Genomic DNA, 19,739 nt, shown 5'->3' with positions numbered 1-19,739 from the left:
CAAAGATGCCTCATCAAAACCAAGACCCGTCTGTACTGGTACTCTGGTGGAGTATCACCATTAATTGACAGACTCCCACAGGAAGTGAGGGCTGACCGGAGATCCATTATTTTGGAGGGAGAACTAATAACTAGTACTTCATTCCAGGCAGCCCTGGACACCTCTGATACAGCCTATTTCATGGCTAAAGCCATCACCAGGAAAAAGACCGCCTGGCTGCAATCCTCAGATTCCCAGAGAAATGCAAACCACTGTAAAAGTTCTCCTCTTTGAAGGACCAGATCTGTTTTAGCTTCTGCACAGATGAATTGTTGTGTACTCTGAAGGACTCTAGATCTACACTGAGATCCCTGGATATTTACACACTATCAGGAGAAAAACTTTTACATACCAAGGTCAGTTTAGCTAGAGATCTTTCTGCCCCCCTCTTCCCCACCCCGCCCATCAGCAATAGAGACCTGCTGACTACATTTGTGAAAGTAAGTCTTGATTCACCCACTCGAGAGCTCCCTCCTTTTCTTCTACCACCCACCCTGCATCATCTTCCATGCAGTAGGTTTGATCAAGTTGAGAGCATTGTACCAATCTACCTGAGTTTCCTTCTCTTCCCATCTCCCCACTGTTTTTCCTTCCTGCCTTTACCATTTTTTTTTTCCAGCATGGGCCAGGATTACTTCCAATCAATGGGTATTGAAGACTATCAAAGAATATTCCTTGCCATTTCAGGCCTTGTCTCCCCCATCTCTCTTCGGAGACCCATCTCAAGAGGCAACTGAGGGAAGAAGTGGACTAGGTACTTCATCTAGAGCAATAGAAGTACCATATGAGTTCAGAGGGAGGGGTATCCACTCTTTAGACTTTTTTCTCAAAAAGAAAAGAGGAATGTGTCCTGTTTTGGACTTGAGGCAACTAAATGAATTCATAACAGGACACAATTCAGAATGGTGATGCTAGCCTCCATTGTCACCTCTCTAGAATGTCAAGATTGGTTTGCAGCTCTTGATCTTAAGGATACTTATTTTTATATAGCAATTCATCCAACCCACAGAAGCTTTCTCTGCTTTACAGTGGGACAATGCAGGGTACCAACTTTGGCTCTGTCTTTATAGCCACAAGAGTATTCACAAAATATCTGGCAGTAGTGGCAGCCCATCTGAAATGGCAAGCACTTGGCTCACTGGCTTTTCGGAGAGAGATCCTCACAGGAATTGTCCAGCATCCTATTTCGTTTCACTCTTTAGGGCTGAGGGAATTACAAGTCATCCTTCACTGTTTCTCAGTCCATAGACTTTATAGGGACCCTTCTAGATTCCAAATCAGCAAAGGCATACCTGCTGGTAGACTGACTTCAGACCATCTCATTCCCTGATCTGTCTCAGACTGTTGGGTCATATGGTGTCAGTACTTACTTGGTGCTTCTTGCCAGAATCGACTTCAGCCAGCCTTGGACAGGGCAGAAGTCTGTTTACTGACCTACGAGATACCATATAGACTCTCATCTCATGGTCCTGATTCCTATACTGTTTCTTTGAACTGGTGCCTAAGTTCCCAAATAGCCTACAAAGGAGGGGTACCTTTCTGTATCCCTCTTCCCATGGTGATGCTGATTATAGATGCTTCCACTGAGTGGCCCACCAGAACCACCTACAGATCCAAGGCTCGTGGTCACAAGGAACATGACAAACGAGGGAGGGAGGTCAAGGGTTAAAAAACTAAGATCACACGATTCTGTAAGTTGCCTGTTGTACATCTGATGGTCACAGAGTCCTTGCTCCATATCAAGGTGCTGTAACTCTGGGTGATCTGAATAGCTTCCAGATGCTTTTTGCTGCTCAAGAGAAGATCTGAACTATGGTCCCTACTATACAACAGCTTTGCAATCAATCAGTAGGCAGGGCGGTGCCTGCAGGAGGCCTTTCTAGTCACCATTACTTCTGGTTTTGAAATTAGATCCTGTATTTATGCAAGAACCACACTGCTGTTTGTGTTGCACACTTGTGAAAGAAAAGGTTATTCTTACAGAAACCTCTCCGTTTAAGGAAAGTTCTTCCTTCCACAGTTCCTGGGAAATAGTTCTCCCATAATTTAGTTTGAACCATTGCAATCCTTTTGGAAGGTTGTGCTATAAATGGGCATTTCTAGTGATCTGAAGAAGTTTTTCAAGCATATGGAGTACTATGCCAGTTGTATCCCATTCATTTCATACTCTCTCAATGCCAAAGCTTTGGGGCCTCAATGTAGCTGTAGGCAAGACATTAAAATCTTGTACTGGTTGGCATGCTGAGCATCTGGGAAAACATTCACAGAAGTTCCTAGGTGCATAGGCGGAAAAGCTTATGCGTATCATCTGTGGAAGATTTGCAAAGTAGGCTTCCTCTCCTTTGCAGAAGCATCTATTGGTAGGAGGGAGCTGCTGGATTGCTTCCCATATAATTCCTTAATTTGCTAAAATCATGCTTTTTATGAGGGGAACTTCCTTTCCTTTTTGTTGTTCTACTGTAATTAATTAGAAGTCTGCTTATCCTTTCCCTCCCTCCTTTTCTTTCTTCTGTGATTCACTGTTTGCTACTTCCCATTGGTGGTGATGAATGAGAAAAGCAGTGCAACAGAATGAGAAATTTCTTACCTGGTTTTTCTTTGTTAGCATCTGTCTCTTCTCATCCTGGTCGTTTGGTAAATGACCAGAATATAAATTGAAATTTTTCTCTAAAGGGACATGTAGACATAATTGTGTTTAAGGTTTTTAATGCATTTAGATTGAGTTGCCTTAAGGCTAATAATTGGTTGCTAGAGCATTTCTTCTGGTAGCCTGAGCTGAAGGGCGGGGGTTAAATCTGGAGCTTCTAGCAACATTGGATTGCCTCTGCATTCCATAGGAGGGAGGAATTAGTGTCTAACCATTAGTCATGAATGAGGAGAGAAGACGCTAACAGGAAGAAAATTAAGAAAAAAAATCTCATTACAGTAACTATATGATTCTTGGAGAGATCCTGTCTGTGTAGATCCCTTAACCCACCTCCCATTCTTACTGGGACTATGAATTAACCATCTCTCAACTCCCTTGCTGGGGCCTCTGTCCTGTATGCCCTTGGGAGTGAAGGGGACATGTGATGTGTAAACATGATTGAAACAGATGCTGCTAGTGAAAAGATTCTGATGTTGGGTGCATGTATACCATAAGTGAGATCCACATAGACAAAACATCTTAAAGAATCACAGTTACAGTAAGTATCAGAGGGGTAGCCATAGCAGGTAGGCATAGCAGGTGTTGGTCTGGATCTGTAAAAGCGGCAAAGAGTCCTGTGGCCCCTTATAGACTTAACAGACGTATTGGAGCATAAGCTTTCGTGGGTGAATATCCACTTCGTTTGATGCATGTAGTGGAAATTTCCAGAGACAGGTATAAATATGCAAGCAAGAATCAGACTAGGGATAACGAAGTTAGTTCAATCAGCGAGGATGAGGCCCTCTTCTAGCAGTTGAGGTGAACACCAAGGTAGGAGAAACTGCTTTTGTAGTTGGCTAGCCATTCACAGTCTCTGTTTTATCCTGAGCTGATGGTGTCAAATTTGCAAATGAACTGAAGCTCAGCAGTTTCTCTTTGAAGTCTGGACCTGAAGTTTTTTTGCTGCAGGATGACTACCTTTAAGCCCTGCTATTGTGTGTCCAGGGAGGTTGAAGTGTTCTGCAGGTTTTTGTATATTGCCATTTCTAATATCTGATTTGTTTCCATTTATCCTTTTACATAGGGACTGTCCAGTTTGGCCGATGTACATAGCAGAGGGGCATTGCTGGCACGTGATGGCGTAGATTACATTGGTGGACGTGCGGGTGAATGAACCGGTGATGGTGTGGCTGATCTGGTTAGGTCCTGTGAGGGTGTCGCTGGTGTAGATATGTGGTCAGAGTTGGCATCGAGGTTTGTTGCATAGATTGGTTCCTAAGTTAGAGTTACTATGGTGCGGTGTGTAGTTGCTGGTGAGAATATGCTTCGGCTTGGTGGGTTGTCTGTGGGCGAGGACTGGCCTGCCTCCCAAGGCCTATGAAAGTGAGGGAATGTTGTCCAGGACGGGTTGTAGATCACTGATGATGCGTTGGAGAGGTTTTAGCTGAGGACTGTATGTAATGGCCAGTGGAGTTCTGTTGGTTTCTTTCTTGGGCTTGTCCTGCAGCAGGAGGCTTCTGGGTACATATCTGGCTCTGTTGATGTTTCCTTATTTCCTCGTGTGGGTATCGTAGTTTTGAGAATGCTTGGTGAAGATCTTGTAGGTGTTGGTCTCTGTCTGAGGGGTTGGAGCATATGCAGTTGTACCTCAGCGCTTGGCTGTAGACAATGGATCGTGTAGTGCATCCAGGATGGAAGCTGGAGGCATGAAGGTAGGCATAGCGGTCGGTGGGTTTTTGGTATAGGGTGGTGGTAACATGACCGTCATTTTTTTTGCACTGTGGTGTCTAGGAAGTGGACCTAGATTGGTCCAGGCTGAGGTTGATGGTGTGGTGGAAGCTATTGAAATCGTGGTGGAATTTATTTCAGGGTTTCCTTCTCATGAGTCCAGATGATGAAGATGTCGTCAATGTAGCTTAGGTAGAGAAGGGGTGTGAGTGGTCGAGAGCTGAGGAAGCATTGTTCCAGGTCAGCCGTAAAAATGTTGGCATATTGTGGGGCCATGTGGTATATATTGTCACCAAATTTGAAATAATTGTGCTTGAGGATAAAGTTACAGAGGTCAGCAACCAGTTGTGCTGTGGCATCATCAGGGATACTGTTCCTGACAGCTTGTATTCCATCTGTGTGTGGGATGTTTGTGTATAGAGCCTCTACATCCATGGTGGCTAGGATGGTGTGTTCTGGAAGATCACCAATGCATTGTAGTTTTCTCAGGAAATCAGTGGTGTCATGGAGAGAGCTGGGAGTGCTGGTGGTGTAGGGTCTGAGTAGAGACTCCACATATCTGGACTTCAGTGAGAGTGCCAATGCCCGAGATGATGGGGCATCCAGGATTTCCAGGTGTGAGGATCTTGGGTAGTAGATAGAATAACCCCGGTCGGGGCTCTAAGGGTGTGTTGATTTGTTCCTGTGTTAGTGTAGGGAGTGTCCTGAGTAGATGGTGCAGTTTTTTAGTGTATTCCTCAGTGGGATCTGAGGAGAGTGGTCTGTAGAATTTGGTATTGGAGAGTTGTCTGGCAGCCTCCTTTTGGTAGTCAGACCTGTTCATGATGACAACAGCACCTCTTTTATCAGCTTCTTTGATTATAATGTCAGGGTTGTTTCTGAGGCTGTGGGTGGCATTGCGTTCTGCACGACTTAGGTTATGAGGCAAGTGATGTTGTTTTTCCACAATTTCTGCCTGTGCACGTCGGTGGAAGCATCCTATGTATAGGTCCAGACTGTCATTTCGACCCTCAGGAGGAGTCCATGTGGAGTTCTTCTTGTGCTGTTTGTGGGTATCTGTGTATCAGTGTGCTGTTCAGTGTTGAAAGTATTGTTTGAGTCAGAGACGGCAAAAGTAGGCTTCCAGATCACCACAGAACTGTATCATGTTTGTGGGGATGGCGGGGCAGAAAGAGAGTCCCCAAGATAGGACAGACTCTTCTTCTGGGCTGAGTGTGTAGCTGGATAGATTGATGTAATACCATTCCCCCTTTTAGCTGTACTTTGAGAGTGTTGTTCTTTGCTAAGTTTAGGTCAAGAGTTGACCCAAACAATTTTAACAGCATATTTAGCCAAATGATTAAAAAATGGAGTCTAGCAAAATCTAGCCCATTCAGTGTGATGAGATTTTGTAGCTTCTGTTGTAAATGATCTAATCAGTCTGAGCAGTGGCCATCTACTATTCTTTTTCCCCATCGCTCTTGCTGTGGAGGTGTTTCTTGGTTGTACTATTACAGAAGTAGAAGGTGAGGTCAGTAGTAGAGTCTGACCCTTCACTGGTATTTTATATATGGCACTGCAGTCACTTGATTTCCTAGAGTCACTGCAGCCAAGTTAGTCTCACCTCTTTAGGCATTTATGAGGTCATTTCCCTGCAGGTACTGATGCTTCTCAGTCTGATGCTTTCTCCCTAGGAATGTGCTTGAGAGCCTTATTTTAAACCCCCAAATCTTTTAATAGGAACATAGTGCAGCATAGGATTTAATCAGTTTACTTAAAGGTTAGGTGCAAAGACAAAATAATGCTTGCCTTATCCAAATTCCACATTACAGACCCAAAGTAATGGGCATACTGTATGATATAGATTGTGAACTCCTTGAGGCAAGGAGCATATCCTCTTCTTTGTATTGAACCATGACTATGTAAGTCACATGATAAGCAGCAGAAAGGTGCTGAGGGGAAAACGTTTGTTGCCATTTGAGAACTATATTAATATGGGGAAATCCTGCTTATCACAGGTGCAGAATGATCAATAAGCAGTGAGTCTGGGGAGTTGGTGCAGGTGTTCTCAACCACAGCATGCACAACTCCATCTGCACCATAAAGGGTGGGATTGGATCAAGGGGAAAATGCTGGATGAGTAATCTAGTTGGTTTAGATGATTGCCTCGCCTAGGGAGGGGAGGGATACATGTAGAAGCAGCATAGCCTACTATGAGTTGGAGGCTACATTGGTAGCAGTGGAGAAGAGGGGTTGCGAAGTTATTACATGGAGGGTCGCAAGCTGTCAGCCTCCACCCCAAATCCTGCTTTGCCTCCAGCATTTATAATGGTGTTAAACATATTAAAATGTGGTTTTCATTTATAAGGGGGGGGAGGTCAGACTCAGAGGCTTGCTATGTGAAAGGGGTGACCAGTACAAAAGTTTGAGAATCACTGCTCTATTGAGTCAGGGGAATGTTTAAGCCCCCATGAAGCACTGGGCACAAAGGCTGTTTACCTAGGCTGGAGGCAGAGATAAGATGTGTTTTTGGACAATTGAGGTGTTCATTACCATATGAAGTGCAGAAAAATGTTTAAAAGGTAGTGTACCTGGAAAAGTTAAACTTTTCAAAGCCAGGTGTTCCCAAACTGTGCAGTGTGGTTCATTTGCCTTTGATCCAAATAGCTGTGAAACATCATGAAGTGCTGGATGTTTGTTTCCAGCTGTTAATCTATATAGGAGTTTTATCTACTTTTATGTAAGCAACAGCTGTAGATGCCACCAAGCTTTTGTAAATCGAGAAAGTGAAGGGAGCTGTATTAAGATGTGGTCCATAAGCTAAAAAACCCCCCAAAAAACTGAACACATTCTATGTAAAATGGGTGGATTCAGCCACCTCATTCCTATTGCTATTAATGGGAGGCTTCCTCCTCCCCCAATAGCTCTTTGAAACTTTAGATGCAGCCACCTTATGTAGTAGTCTTGAATTGCTTTGTAAATATGCTTGAATGGAGAGGGTTTCCAACACACTTAAAAATTTAATTGCAGAGGACTTTGAGACAGTGGAGAACTCTTTGGTCTAAAGTAACTAGTTACATTATCAGTTAGTCACATTTGGTAGCCTCAGTTGGGTGTAGTTGGCTTAGAAATTTAAATTTCCCTCTATAAAATGACCTTGATGATTCAGTGAACTTCACATAGGTGTGTAGCTTTTTGGCAAGCACACGTGTCTCTCCCTGCTTATGCTACTCTGATTTATTTTTCTGCATTGGTAAACCTACAACATCCTCACCGTTTACAGCACAGCCAAGTGTTTAATTAAACAGCCTTACTTTTTAGTTAAAGGCCTGATTTTACTATTTGTGCTAGGGATGTAAAAGGTTAACTGATTAACTGGTAAGCATTAAGCTTACCAGATAAACTCCATCTCCCTGGCTGGAGCAGCCCCAGCTGTGCCAGCTGGAGGGGCCCCAGGGCTGCCCTGTGCTGGCCGGCTGGATGTGCCCCAGCCCTGGCTGCGACCTTGGTTAACCAGTTAAACAATTAAAATTAAAACATTTAACTTTTTAAACAATATTTACATCCCTAATTCGTGCGTGGGTATGTATAAAGAAAGCCAAGGATAGACATTTTGTCTGAGAAGCAAAATGTTTACATAAACTATTTGACGGGAACTACTTTTAACACACCAATAGCAAACTAGAGGGACAAGCTGTTTTATAAAACAAGTATTCTGATTCTCAAAAGCCCTACCAGATTTAATATACTGTGCCAGATACTGATCTTGTGTAAGTAGGGGCAACACCATTGGTATCAATGGCATTACAACCACTTATGTCAGGACTCAGTTTGTTTTGCTGAGTGAGTTGCTGTGGGGTCAACTGTATGGAACTGTTCCTAAATATGTAAATATAAACCAAAACTGAATGCATCCGATGAAGTGAGCTGTAGCTCACGAAAGCTTATGCTCAAATAAATTTGTTAGTCTCTAAGGTGCCACAAGTACTCCTTTTCTTTTTGTGAATACAGACTAACACAGCTGCTACTCTGAAACCTGTCATAAACCAAATAGTAAATTTGAGCTTTACTGAATAACTTGATTCTCTACATGGAGGGCAAAGTATTAACTTACAACATAGAAAGTGTGGCTGTTTACCAAACAATTCTGTGTACCTACTAAATAGTTTTTGTTTGTTTTTTTTTAAATAGAAACATAATCAAGAACTCCTCTTAATCACAAGATGGCCTCTGTGACACAATTCCAGTCTCTTCAACTGGGTAAGTACCATGGTTTGGGTATTATAGACCGTTCAAAAGCAATGGTGTGCGCAGGATGAATGGAGATACACACTGAACATGAAACATTTTTTAAACTAAACTATTACACAGTACTAAAAGGGTCCTTCCATCCCACCCAGGTTTAAATCAGCAAAGGAGATTCCCTAAACCAACTCTGACCCTTCTTAGAAACTTCAAAGAATCTTTATTTCCAGCTCACAATCCTAATCTTGTCTGTCTTGTGTTAAATTTCCAAATTCTATATTTGGATCCCTTTATAGAAATAGCTATGACTACTTTTGCCCAGAAAATGACAATTTTCTATTTGTGTAATATTTATTGATGCTAAACCCACATTATGTCAGCACAACAATCCAAAGTAATGATAGTACTTTTTTATAAATACAAATAAAAGGTGTCAAAATAATGCTAGTTAAGCTAAACAAACAGTAAATTAGCATGTCACAGTCAAGAAAAACTTGGCAAATAAGACATACTTTTCTCTAAAATATAGGTAGGATATTTCCATATGACAGACTGTATGATATTAATTTAGATAAGCAGTGCCTGTAACTGTGGTCATAACCTGCACCAATCTGCATAGAATAGTACTATCTTCTGTGCTAAAGTTTAGTCACTAAAAAAAAACTTTGTATACTTACAAAGAGGTATGAAGCAATATATGTATAGCAATAATGCAAAATATATGGTAGTACACAAACAATAAAACTAATAACTGGACTTGAATAACTGAGCTGAGATAGATTTCAACACTTTATTATAAATAATGAAAGATAACCGTACGTGCTTCATATAAGGAATACAGCATGTTCCTTTTATATCAAAGTACTCTCGTACCATCAGTCCTCATTTTTTTTCCCATTAGGCCCAATTAAAATTGTTCTGCCCCCTCAACTAAATGAATTGGTTCAGAGTCAAAACTGCCTAGTACAATAGACTAGGTAGAGTCCAGTTTGATGTGGAATTGCTTTGCATTCTGAAAGGAGCCTCTATTCTAAAGTCTTCACCTACTGCACGCAGTCCCTAGCCACAGCATGGTTAGTCTGTTGTTGTACACAAGGGAAGAGAACAAATATTTATCATCTACCACCTGCACATGTTGTCTTAAGAAAATAATATAATGGCACATCTGTTTTTCTCCATCTTCATTCTACTAGCCTACCCCCTATGATATGTGCTTATCATTTAAACTCTGGTTGCAGACTCAGTCCATTTTTTTTCACTTGCTCTACATTCCTAAAATCCTCATACATATTCACAAGCTCTAAACGATCAAAAATGTTCACTACATAAACTCCATAGCTTTCTGCTGACCTGGGAATTTCAAATGTGTGAATGGCAGGGTTCTGTTAGTTTTCAGGAACTGTTTTTTTTGTTTTGTTTTAAATACTATAAAAACATGCATAGTTTTCCCCCTCTCGCCCCTTTTTGCTAACCTTATGTAGTAAAACTATACTACTGGCATTTTTCTCTCCCCCAAAAGTATCCCTTACTTGGGTGCTAGGATTTATAGTCTGTAGTAATGTATTATGCCTCAGCTCTCATTATTTTGTCTAGGTTCAATTATTTTATGCTTAAATTAGCCTTGCAGTATGTTTGTAAATAAGCCTCCTAGCTGGCAAAAAAAAATAAAGAAAACATAGAAATTATTTTTAAGAACTAAGGTGTCGGCCTTGCTATATAGTATTGGCAGTTCTAACATTTTAAGGCACATATTTCCTTTCTCATTGTAGAGACAAGGTATTTGCTTCAGTTTTTTCTTACAATATTGCACTTGTTGACTGTATCTATCACGCTGCATTGCCATTTTTGAATTGTAAAAAGATAACCATACACGTTAATTTTCTTTATGGTCTAATAGCCTTAAATGAAACTTCTCACACCATTAATACAATGTAGCATCTACATCTTGCTTAGGAAGGCACTTGGTGATAAATACTGTACTGTTTACTGAAGTGAACCAGATTTTTCAGAAGTATTTTGGCCTTTATGAAAAAGGTTATTTATAAGAGTTCTAGCAAGATAGGCATAAGGAACTAAAGGGTGAATGTGATTTTCTGTGCAATGTGAACATTTTTATTAATCAGCTACCTATCCTAATTTGGTAGGAATAAGAAATATATGGTTACGGTGGGGATTTTTGTACTTAGAAAGGTGTCTGGCTTTACATAAAGTGACATAAAAGTATCATTGGTCAAGGCAATAGCTTTCAGTGTTTCTGCTCTTGAAAGAAAATGATGGATCTGGCAGCTCAGGTCTACAGGTCATCGCTCTCTACCAAGCCAGACTGCAATGTCAGATGAACTGGGTTTGCTTCAGGCTGGAACGCTGCCTTGATGTCTAGTCCTTGGTCAGAAAGTGCTGCATATCGACTGGCTGAGGGACGCACCTTCTTTGGCTTGGTGGTTTGAGGTTGTTGTTGCCATTGAGCTACAGATTTAAAAAAAAACAAATTAGGTTCACCCTTCTTAACTCAGATAACAGCAGTACTATAAGGCACACTCCTGTACTGTTCAGTTCTTTAAAAACTCCCGATAAATTATTTCACATGAATGGCAGGGAATTAACAATTCTAGATTTTTTACTTTATATACTGATTTACATAACACAGGTTAAGTGGCACTGACAAGGAGAGAGAAGGGTTGGCTGTTATGTAAATTGTGTGCTTCCACTATTTTGCTGTGCTAAGCCTTCTCAACCACCTCCCACCGTTACTCCTGAAAGACGTGCATTGTGACTACATTCCAACTGGCCAACTACAAAATTTGCCATTGTTGCTCCCAAGATGTCCAGAAAAGTAACTGCAGAACACTGCAAGACATTCCTCCTCCTCTCCACCCCCCCCCCCCATGAAAATACCAGGCCAGATTCTAATCTCCCACTAGTGTAATTGATCTTCAATGGAATTACTCCAATGGGTGCCCAGTGGAACAAATCAGATTATCCTTGTCTCCCTCTGCGATGTGATGTGACAAAGCTAGGCAGAGTCCTGTTCGGATCTTCTGATTTGTAACAAGTTACACCATCACCCCATTATTGTGTGAAATTAACAAGAACAAACATTTTGCTCAAAGTGATAAACTGGTCAGATTACTGTCCAACATTATCTAATTTTGGTTTAAGATCAGCTCACAACAGAGGAACTGTACTGGTCTAAGTAGTAAACTGCAACAGAATCTGCATTCTTGGGCCATTAGCACCTGTCTCAAGTGTGTTTAGGTAATACTAATAAAGGTTAAAAGCTGATGCTAGTGGAGCATTGTAACAAGGACCAACAGAAAATGTCATGCTTCTCTCTAGTGTTACTGATAAGGATGCATGTGTAAATAAGCTAGATGTAGTATTCTAAGCAACTAAAGAAACCAGCATGCTTGGTTTGCATAAGTATTTGAAAGGTAGTGAAGTATACTTTGACAGAGTATTTGCTGTCTTGATGAGGATCATTATTATTGTGAAGAAACTATAAACAAAAGAGAAAGAGATCAGTGTAAGCCTTTGTGATATAAACTAAGGTTTTTAGAATGCTGGTTTTTGGGTAGATTGGTTTAATTTAACTGCATATCTGAGAATAGAAGGTACTTACTATAAACATCAAGCCTGGCAGTGCAGGACACAATCCCAGCCTCATTCTTAGCTGACACAGTATACCAACCAGCATCTTCTTTTGTAGCTCCCTGAATAAGCAGGCAAATGTAGCCATGGTTATCCTGGTGCATACTAAATAGGGGAGAAGAAAAGAAACTTAAATTACGTAACAGCCAGTGTGGACGTGGTTTATTGTGTTTAAATATATCATTACCAGCACAATTTTAAAGCTGCAAATTTACAGGTAATAGGTTATATTTCCTCTTGATGAACATGCAGCTCCCACTAAAGGAATGAGAGAGAGATGTGTGCACAGAAAGTGAAAAATGAATCTGAGCTTAATTTTTAAGTCTTGCCATTTTTTAAAAATTTGTTTTTATGCTAATTTTTAAAACCAAGCCAAGATGCACAATTAACATCTGGCTAATATCTCAGTAACCAATCTTTTTCTTGTCCACAATTCAAAACACTACTTTAGAGTTCAGGTTTCAATTGCATTTCCAAGTCAAAACTTCAAAAAAGAAACTTTGGGGAAGGATAACAGATTTGACCTTTAAGGAATGAGAGACAGATATTCATAATTTTTGCGAAAGTCATGTGCCTCATATTCCCCTTTTGTAGATGAAGACATTAATGCTTCACAGGCCTCCTGTGAGGACTACTTCACGTTAAGAGCATGTAATAAACACTCCGGGTTAGATTCACAAAGAAACTTAAGCCCTGAAAAAGTCTCTGGGATTCACAAAGCCTGAGTTCAGTGCCTAGGTTTCCTACTCACAGCCTTCTAGAATCCAAGGCCAGAAGGGACCAGTGTGCTCACTTAGTCTGACTTCCTGTATAGCACATAGGCTCTAAGGGTTATTTGGGAAAGATCTGTCTTGCTTTAAAAATAGTCAGGGATGGAGAATTTATCACAATCCTTGGTAAACTGTTCCAATGACACAATGTACATCTTATTTCCAGTCTGAATTTGTCTAGCTTCAACTTCCAGCCATTGGATTGAACATTTCCTTTCTGTTAGATAGATGAGCCACTGTTAAATATTTGTTCCACAGCAGTACTTACAGACTGTATGCAAGTGATCCCTTAGCCTTCCCCTTATTAAGCTAAATAGCTTGAGCTCCTTGAGTCTGTCACTGTAAGGCATGTTTTCTAATCCTTGTAGCTTGTCTCCAAAACCTGCTCCGATTTATCAGTATCCTTTGTGAAACATGGACAGCAGAACTGGGTAATCCAGCAGTAGACACACCAGTGTGAACTACAGAAGTAAAATAACATCTCTACTCTTATGTGAGATTCCCATTTATGCAGCCTAGGATCGTCTTTAGTTCTGTTGGCCACAGCATCATATGGGGAGCTCATGTTCAGCTGATTACCTACCACAGTTCCCAAATCTTTTTCAGAAGCACTGCTTCCTAAGATACTTACAGAATGGGGGACGGTGTTCTATATTCTTTGTTTCCAGATGTATATGTTTGCATTTACACAATGAATGTGGGAGATAGTCACCTTGGAATGGGATTCACAGAAGCCACTGCCATAGGCACCTCCTGCTGCTTGAATCCTCAACTGCAAACCCTCTCTTAGCATTAGACACCCATGCTCGGTTTGAGGGAGGGAGGAGGAGCAACCTCAATCTCTAGCACAGCAGTTAGGACACTTGCCTGAAGGAGACCTCTGGTTCAAGTCCCCGCCCTACTTGAAGGGGAGAAGGGATTTGAACTGGGATCTGCTGCCTCCTTGGAGAGTGCTCTAACCATTGGGATATTCTGACATGGGGCTCCTTCAGCCTTTGCTGTTGAATCCTTTGCACTGTGAATAAATAATTAAATTCATTGGAGCAGGCACACTGGATACTGGCTCTCCTACCTCCCAGTTGAGAACCCTCACCCCTAAGTTACAAGGGAGGTAATCCTCCTCCTACCCCCACTGAATTTGAGTAAGTCCCCCCTACAGATAGCTCATCTGCTAAGTGGGCTCAGAGCTTACCTACAGGCTTGTGAATCTTCCCCTCATGTGTGTGAACCACTGGGACTTACGCGTTTGTATGTGTGCCACAGGGCAGCAGTGCTCATGCTCAGAGGCAGAAACATAGGGAACTTTCACTGCAAAAATTTAAGCACAGAGTGAGTTTATGTGCCTACAGGGTTTGGGGACAGCTGAGTGGGGATTTTGTGAATCCCACTAGGGTCTGATTCTGGAATTTAGGTAGCTAAAGTGGCCGTTAGTCAGTGAGATCAATTATATAATACTAAACTGCTCTAACCTCACTCTTTCAGTGTTGTAAGTAAGCGACTCATTCTCTTTCTTCCAAAATATCTGAGGATACGGCACCCCAGAGACTCGACACTCCAGTCGCACAGGATATCCATCAGCCACTCCTGTGTTCTGTAGCTTCTCTATAAACACAGGTGGCTTGTGTTCTTCCTTAGCTGTGAAAACATCAGTTAAACATTCAGTTAAATGGTAGAAGATTTTAAACCACTACTTAGTGGCAAGAAACTTTAAAAGTAATTTAAAGATAATATAAAAATCATTGCATTTAATTAAAATATTTTTTTAAAATTAAAATTATTAAAATAATTTTAAAATAATTGTATTAGGCCCGCAACTGTTTCAGGGAAGTAAAACTTGTCCTGTCTATGACTTTAATAGGAGAAATATGGGTTCTAATAGAGCAGGGTCAAATGCTTACATTTTCAGTTCAGCTGATCAAGATTGTCAAATGGAAGTGGCTTCATTTTTGGGATCCTGTGAGGTGTTCCCATTACCTGACAAAACTGGTCCCATACAGATATTATTTGATCTCTCTCTTAGTTTGGCAAACTAGTCTGATATGTGGTCTCCATTATTGCCTCAAGTGTACTTCAGACAAATGTAGTAGCCTATCTTTTGGCTGATTGTGTGCATACACAAAAGAAATTTGGGATAAAAGTTGTTCTTTGCCCAGCTGACCATCAGCATATGCTCTGCACCGTGGCAATTGTTCACCATTAAAATCTTGTAACATAAATTGTGTCATTTCAACTGTTGTTCCTATTCCATATAATCCTTTGAATGTCTTGTGCCCATGAGCTCCAAGAGCTGATATGACCAGCACCCCCCCCAAAATGCAAAACAAAAACACCCCACTAAAATAAGACAGTCCACTGCACCTCCCTCCCCCCTTCTATTCTGTATAGATGCTTTGGCTGTGCTCATCACCATCGTATCTGAATGCTTTCCATTAGTGCATTAACATCTGTCACATGATTTGTTTTCTCATATCCTCTCTGGAGGAAGAAGGACTTCATTTTATCCTTTTTAAATGTTACCTTTTAGTTTCCTTGCTGTCCTATTGAGTTTCAAGCTTTCCTTCTCTCAATCAGCCTGATAGGCTGCTACATACCTATTAGATCCCCAAGCACTTGCTGTATCCCTGCAAAATACAGTTAATACTGGAGCAAGGGGCTGGCTGAGTTGTGTTTAGCACAGAACTCAAGAGAAGGGGGCAAACTTGGCTAAATGCTTTGGGCTCCATTGCTTTCCCAACGTCAACTGGTAATGACTATTCTGCTGGCTGCAGTGCATTCTGGCCCTCTCTCTCTCTCTCTCTCTCTTCCCAGCATGCCTCCTATTCTTGAGTGGCAAGTGGAACAGAGCCACAGTTTTCTTCCTACCAGGAGTATTTCATCTGTCAGTTTAAGGGCAGGCTTATAGCCCCTCTGTGTTTCTGGAGAAGCACAAAGGGGTCAGAGCATTGGCAAGGATCTGGTTCAAAGTAACAAATGCAGTTACACATTTCTTTGCATATTTGTAACCATGCACTATATGCATTTATTTGAAAATATCATAGTTCAAACACACACCTCCTGGAATTAATGAGATACTAATTTTAGTGGGTAATAATTCCATAGTCTTTCCTAGAGAACTTTAAATTACATTTTCAATATTTCATGTAGGCCTCGAACTGTTTTCAATGTGTAGTCTTAGAATGAAGAGGTTACCTGCAACAATGAGCTCCAGGCTGAATGTGTTTTGACCAGCTCGATTGGTGGCAATGCACGTGTAGATTCCAGAATCTCTAGCTGTGACTGGCTCTATGATCAGAGAGTGTACACCATTCTCACGCACCAACATTTTGTGAGAACTATCAGGACGAATTGGTCTTCCATTGAGTTGCCAGCTTAGATCTGGAGTTGGTAATCCACTGACCTTAAATATAAACAGAATGGGACAGAATCTTAGCAATACAGAACAGTAGGGAACTTCATACTGCAGAGAAAAAAGAGGAATGTTTATTTATGTGTATGACAAAATACAATGGACCAAACGTTGCCCTCAGTTACGCACAGGAGCACAACTGGGCTAAATGACACCCTGTACAATGCCATAGGTTTCCATGGGTTCCAGGTATGACTGACTAGATATAAGCATTAAAATATATCTTGAATCTAAATAACAAAGTAATAGATTACAGAACAAAAGGTTGGATGTCGCCTGTCATCTTTTTGGAATGTTGCCCTTGATTCTGAATGAGAAAAGAAACTTTCAGAATTCTTTTCTTGTGGGAAATTTACAGACAAAGGACGACAACTGGTTTGTGACGCAATTCTTCCTTCAAAAAACAAACCCATTGGTAATCTGTTATTGAACTCCAAATTCCATTCCAGTTATGTATTGCTCATTATAGACAATGCCATCTACAGAACGTTGTATACAGATGGTTTGAACCAATGACAAACTGTTGAAAGATGTTTCTTCAACAATACATGCTACTTAGGAAAATAAAAGTAACATATTGTATTATGAGAACTAATTATGTTTAAAAGTAAACAGCTGAAGTATGAATTTTAATTAATTCTCTTACACAAAGTCACAAATCTCTCTACTAAGCTAAGTTTCGGTCCTACCTTTGTAAGATTTCAAACAGGCCAAAATGGGCTAAAAGGATTGGTGACTAAGAGGCATTGTGTGTGTGTTAGATTCACATCTCTGTTCACATGGAAGTGCATGTTCAATTTACACAACTGAGTTGTAGAAGTCCTTCTCTCTGAGCTAAGAGACCGGCCCAAAGTGCTTCTTTCCACTCAGTGTTTAGGCCCTCATTCAATCTCTTCTAGAGAGTCCATTTTCCTTTTACTAGCAGAATCACTTCACATGAGTACAACAGGGAACTGATCCTTAAGCTGTATGCTGGAAAGATCATTTGGTCTTTGTTTTTATCATAACAGGATGTATGGGGATAATATTCTCAACTAACACATGAAAAGGGGTTAGGAGAGTAACACAGTGGTACTGCTGTTATTTGAGGGAAAAGGTTATCTCCTTTCATGCTTAGAACCAAATCAAGGTGAACTGGTTCACTGAAATGTGTGAAACTGGACAAGAAGCTTTCTTAAAAAGGAAAAAGTGATTGAAACAATCTGTAATTTACAAAGGAATACTTCACAATGACACTAATTTATGTAAGTTTTTAAACCTCTGGGACCTTCAGGATGAAAGCCACTACAGAAGGGATGAATCAGAACAGGATAGATGCTATGTAGCAGCAGTTCTCTCCACTAGCCATTCTGTTCATTCATGTTTATTTTTCTTAACAGGGCAGGTGACCTGTGTAGGAAATGTGTCTCTCTTTTTCTATATACATAGGCACATACACATGCAGAGTAGTAGGTTGAAATTAAGTGTAATAAAGGGAAGATGTTGAAGGCTTTAATCCTTGCTTGAAAAAAGAGCAAAAAACTTCAAATTACCTTGTGTACTTAAAGCAAATTATATCACTGAAACCTGCTGTCTCACTCAGTTAAAAAGGGCCACTGAAGTTGGTTAGGGTAATATTTGTTGTATAAAATGTACTATGTGGTGAAGAATGTCCCTTGGAGCAGTGTGTTGTTTCTAGTTTGTTAATCTGTCAAATTCATTCAAAGTCACAGTCATTGTTTATGTAAGATCTACAACTTTTGAGTCTTAGTTACTGCAGAGGGAGCACACACTGATAGATAAATTATTTTCAGAGCTGTGCTTACTGACTTCTTGTGTAAAACTAAGGCGGAAAAAAAGATATTCCTACAAGTGAACTGCCCCTCCCTGTCACCACAGGGCTCAATGGCTGCTCATCATAGGAGTGGTTTTTGTTGCAGGAAAGAGCTTGTGCCATGAGTACAGCAAGGTGGCATTACCCTGTAGTCACTAACTGATTTGCATTCCTTCCAATAAACCGAGGTACGTTTAGTCATGGTTTTCATGGACCTCAAAGGCCAGCTATGGGGCTGTAGGAAATGCTGTGATACACCTTCACCTTTTGGATAAATAAATAATACAAACTCACACGTTTGAAATTTTGTTAAGATATCACTTAAAAACTTTCAAGCTGGCTTTATTCTAAGAAAAGAAATACAGAGATTCTTCTTTACCTCTTAGCTCCCTCCTCCCCCATCACAAGGGTGGGCCCTAATTGGAGACTTTGCTAAAGGCCAAGTCTGCATCCTGGGTTTAATTCTGACTCCTTTGTGTACCTAGAATTCCCACTGAAATCTGAGGTGCAGGAGTATTACAGGATACAGCTGAATTTGAACAGAGTTCCCTCTCTAGTTCAACACAAACACTAATTAAAACAAATTTAATACTCGCCTTGCAGTCCATTCTGCAGAGTTTTCCTTCTTGAACAATCAGGTCTCCAGGAGCCTGCAGGAAATGAGGTCGGAAGAATCGTTCCTGAATTGGTTCATTTTCATCGCCACTGTCCCTTGATCGAGATCGAGGTCTTAAAATAATATATGAAATAAATTTGTTTATTAGGCATTTCCCCATGTTTTTTGATGAAGCTGAAGAGCCAAATGCAGATGTGAGACTGGTGTAAATCTAGATTAATTCCACTGGATCCCATTGTAATAATTCCATATTTACACCAGCATAATAGAGCAGAATTTGTCTCAGAAATCAACTAAATATGACTCTCTCTCTCTGTTTATTAATTTGATTCAGTCTACATTTTGTAGCAAAGACATGAAGTAGAAAATTATCTCATTCACAATGAATGACTTACCTAACATGGTAGTTTGTTTATATACATAGTAATATTTTTTAGTTTTCATTTATTCTGTAGTTTAAATCAGTGAAAGAAAATGTACAAGAATTTTGGCAATACTTTATATCTACAGCCACAACTCTGCTTTAGTCTTTCGTACATCTGAAGCCCACTCTATTACAGATTAAGACAGAAAATTCGTACTGTCAATAATTACATTTACCTTAAGAAAATAGTAGAAGCTAAAGACTATCACAATTCACAAATACATTAGGTTCCACATTAGATTTTCCATTATTATCTTCTCTTATTTGTTACTAGGTAAAGACATTTACATTAATGTGACTTAAATTTTGTTCATCTGCTCTGGAGGATTATTCTTCACTAAACAGTTATCTGTTTCTGATATTTCATTTCCAAAGCAACTCAGTTATGGTGTCAGAAGAATGAGAATTTAGCTCATAAGCAACACATACTAAAGAACAAAAGATC

At 40.4% G+C, this 19,739-nt stretch overlaps 2 protein-coding genes across 6 annotated transcripts in view; one reads left to right on the top strand and one right to left on the bottom strand.

The window, feature by feature from the left end:
* Positions 1-19,739, top strand: part of CBR4 (carbonyl reductase 4) — a 66,619-nt gene that overhangs the window by 26,982 nt on the left and 19,898 nt on the right. For all 4 annotated transcript variants that reach the window (XR_013345943.1, XR_013345946.1, XR_013345945.1 and 1 more), the window contains exon 7: positions 8,564-8,632. The gene's annotated coding sequence lies outside the window, so the exon portion shown is untranslated. The remainder of the gene's footprint in view (positions 1-8,563; positions 8,633-19,739) is intronic.
* PALLD (palladin, cytoskeletal associated protein) overlaps positions 8,818-19,739 on the bottom strand; it is a 340,473-nt gene continuing 329,551 nt past the window's right edge. For both annotated transcript variants that reach the window (XM_077815437.1, XM_077815438.1), the window contains 5 exons: positions 18,851-18,983; positions 16,225-16,432; positions 14,505-14,670; positions 12,237-12,370; positions 8,818-11,083 (listed from right to left, as the gene is read on the bottom strand). In XM_077815437.1, the coding sequence (XP_077671563.1) occupies positions 10,911-11,083; positions 12,237-12,370; positions 14,505-14,670; positions 16,225-16,432; positions 18,851-18,983 (814 nt within the window). In that variant the 3' untranslated portion in view covers positions 8,818-10,910. The remainder of the gene's footprint in view (positions 11,084-12,236; positions 12,371-14,504; positions 14,671-16,224; positions 16,433-18,850; positions 18,984-19,739) is intronic.

This window comes from Eretmochelys imbricata, chromosome 4 (genome assembly GCF_965152235.1).
Source record: "Eretmochelys imbricata isolate rEreImb1 chromosome 4, rEreImb1.hap1, whole genome shotgun sequence".
Lineage (NCBI taxonomy): Eukaryota > Metazoa > Chordata > Testudines > Cheloniidae > Eretmochelys > Eretmochelys imbricata.
This window is presented reverse-complemented; position numbering and strand designations above follow the sequence as displayed.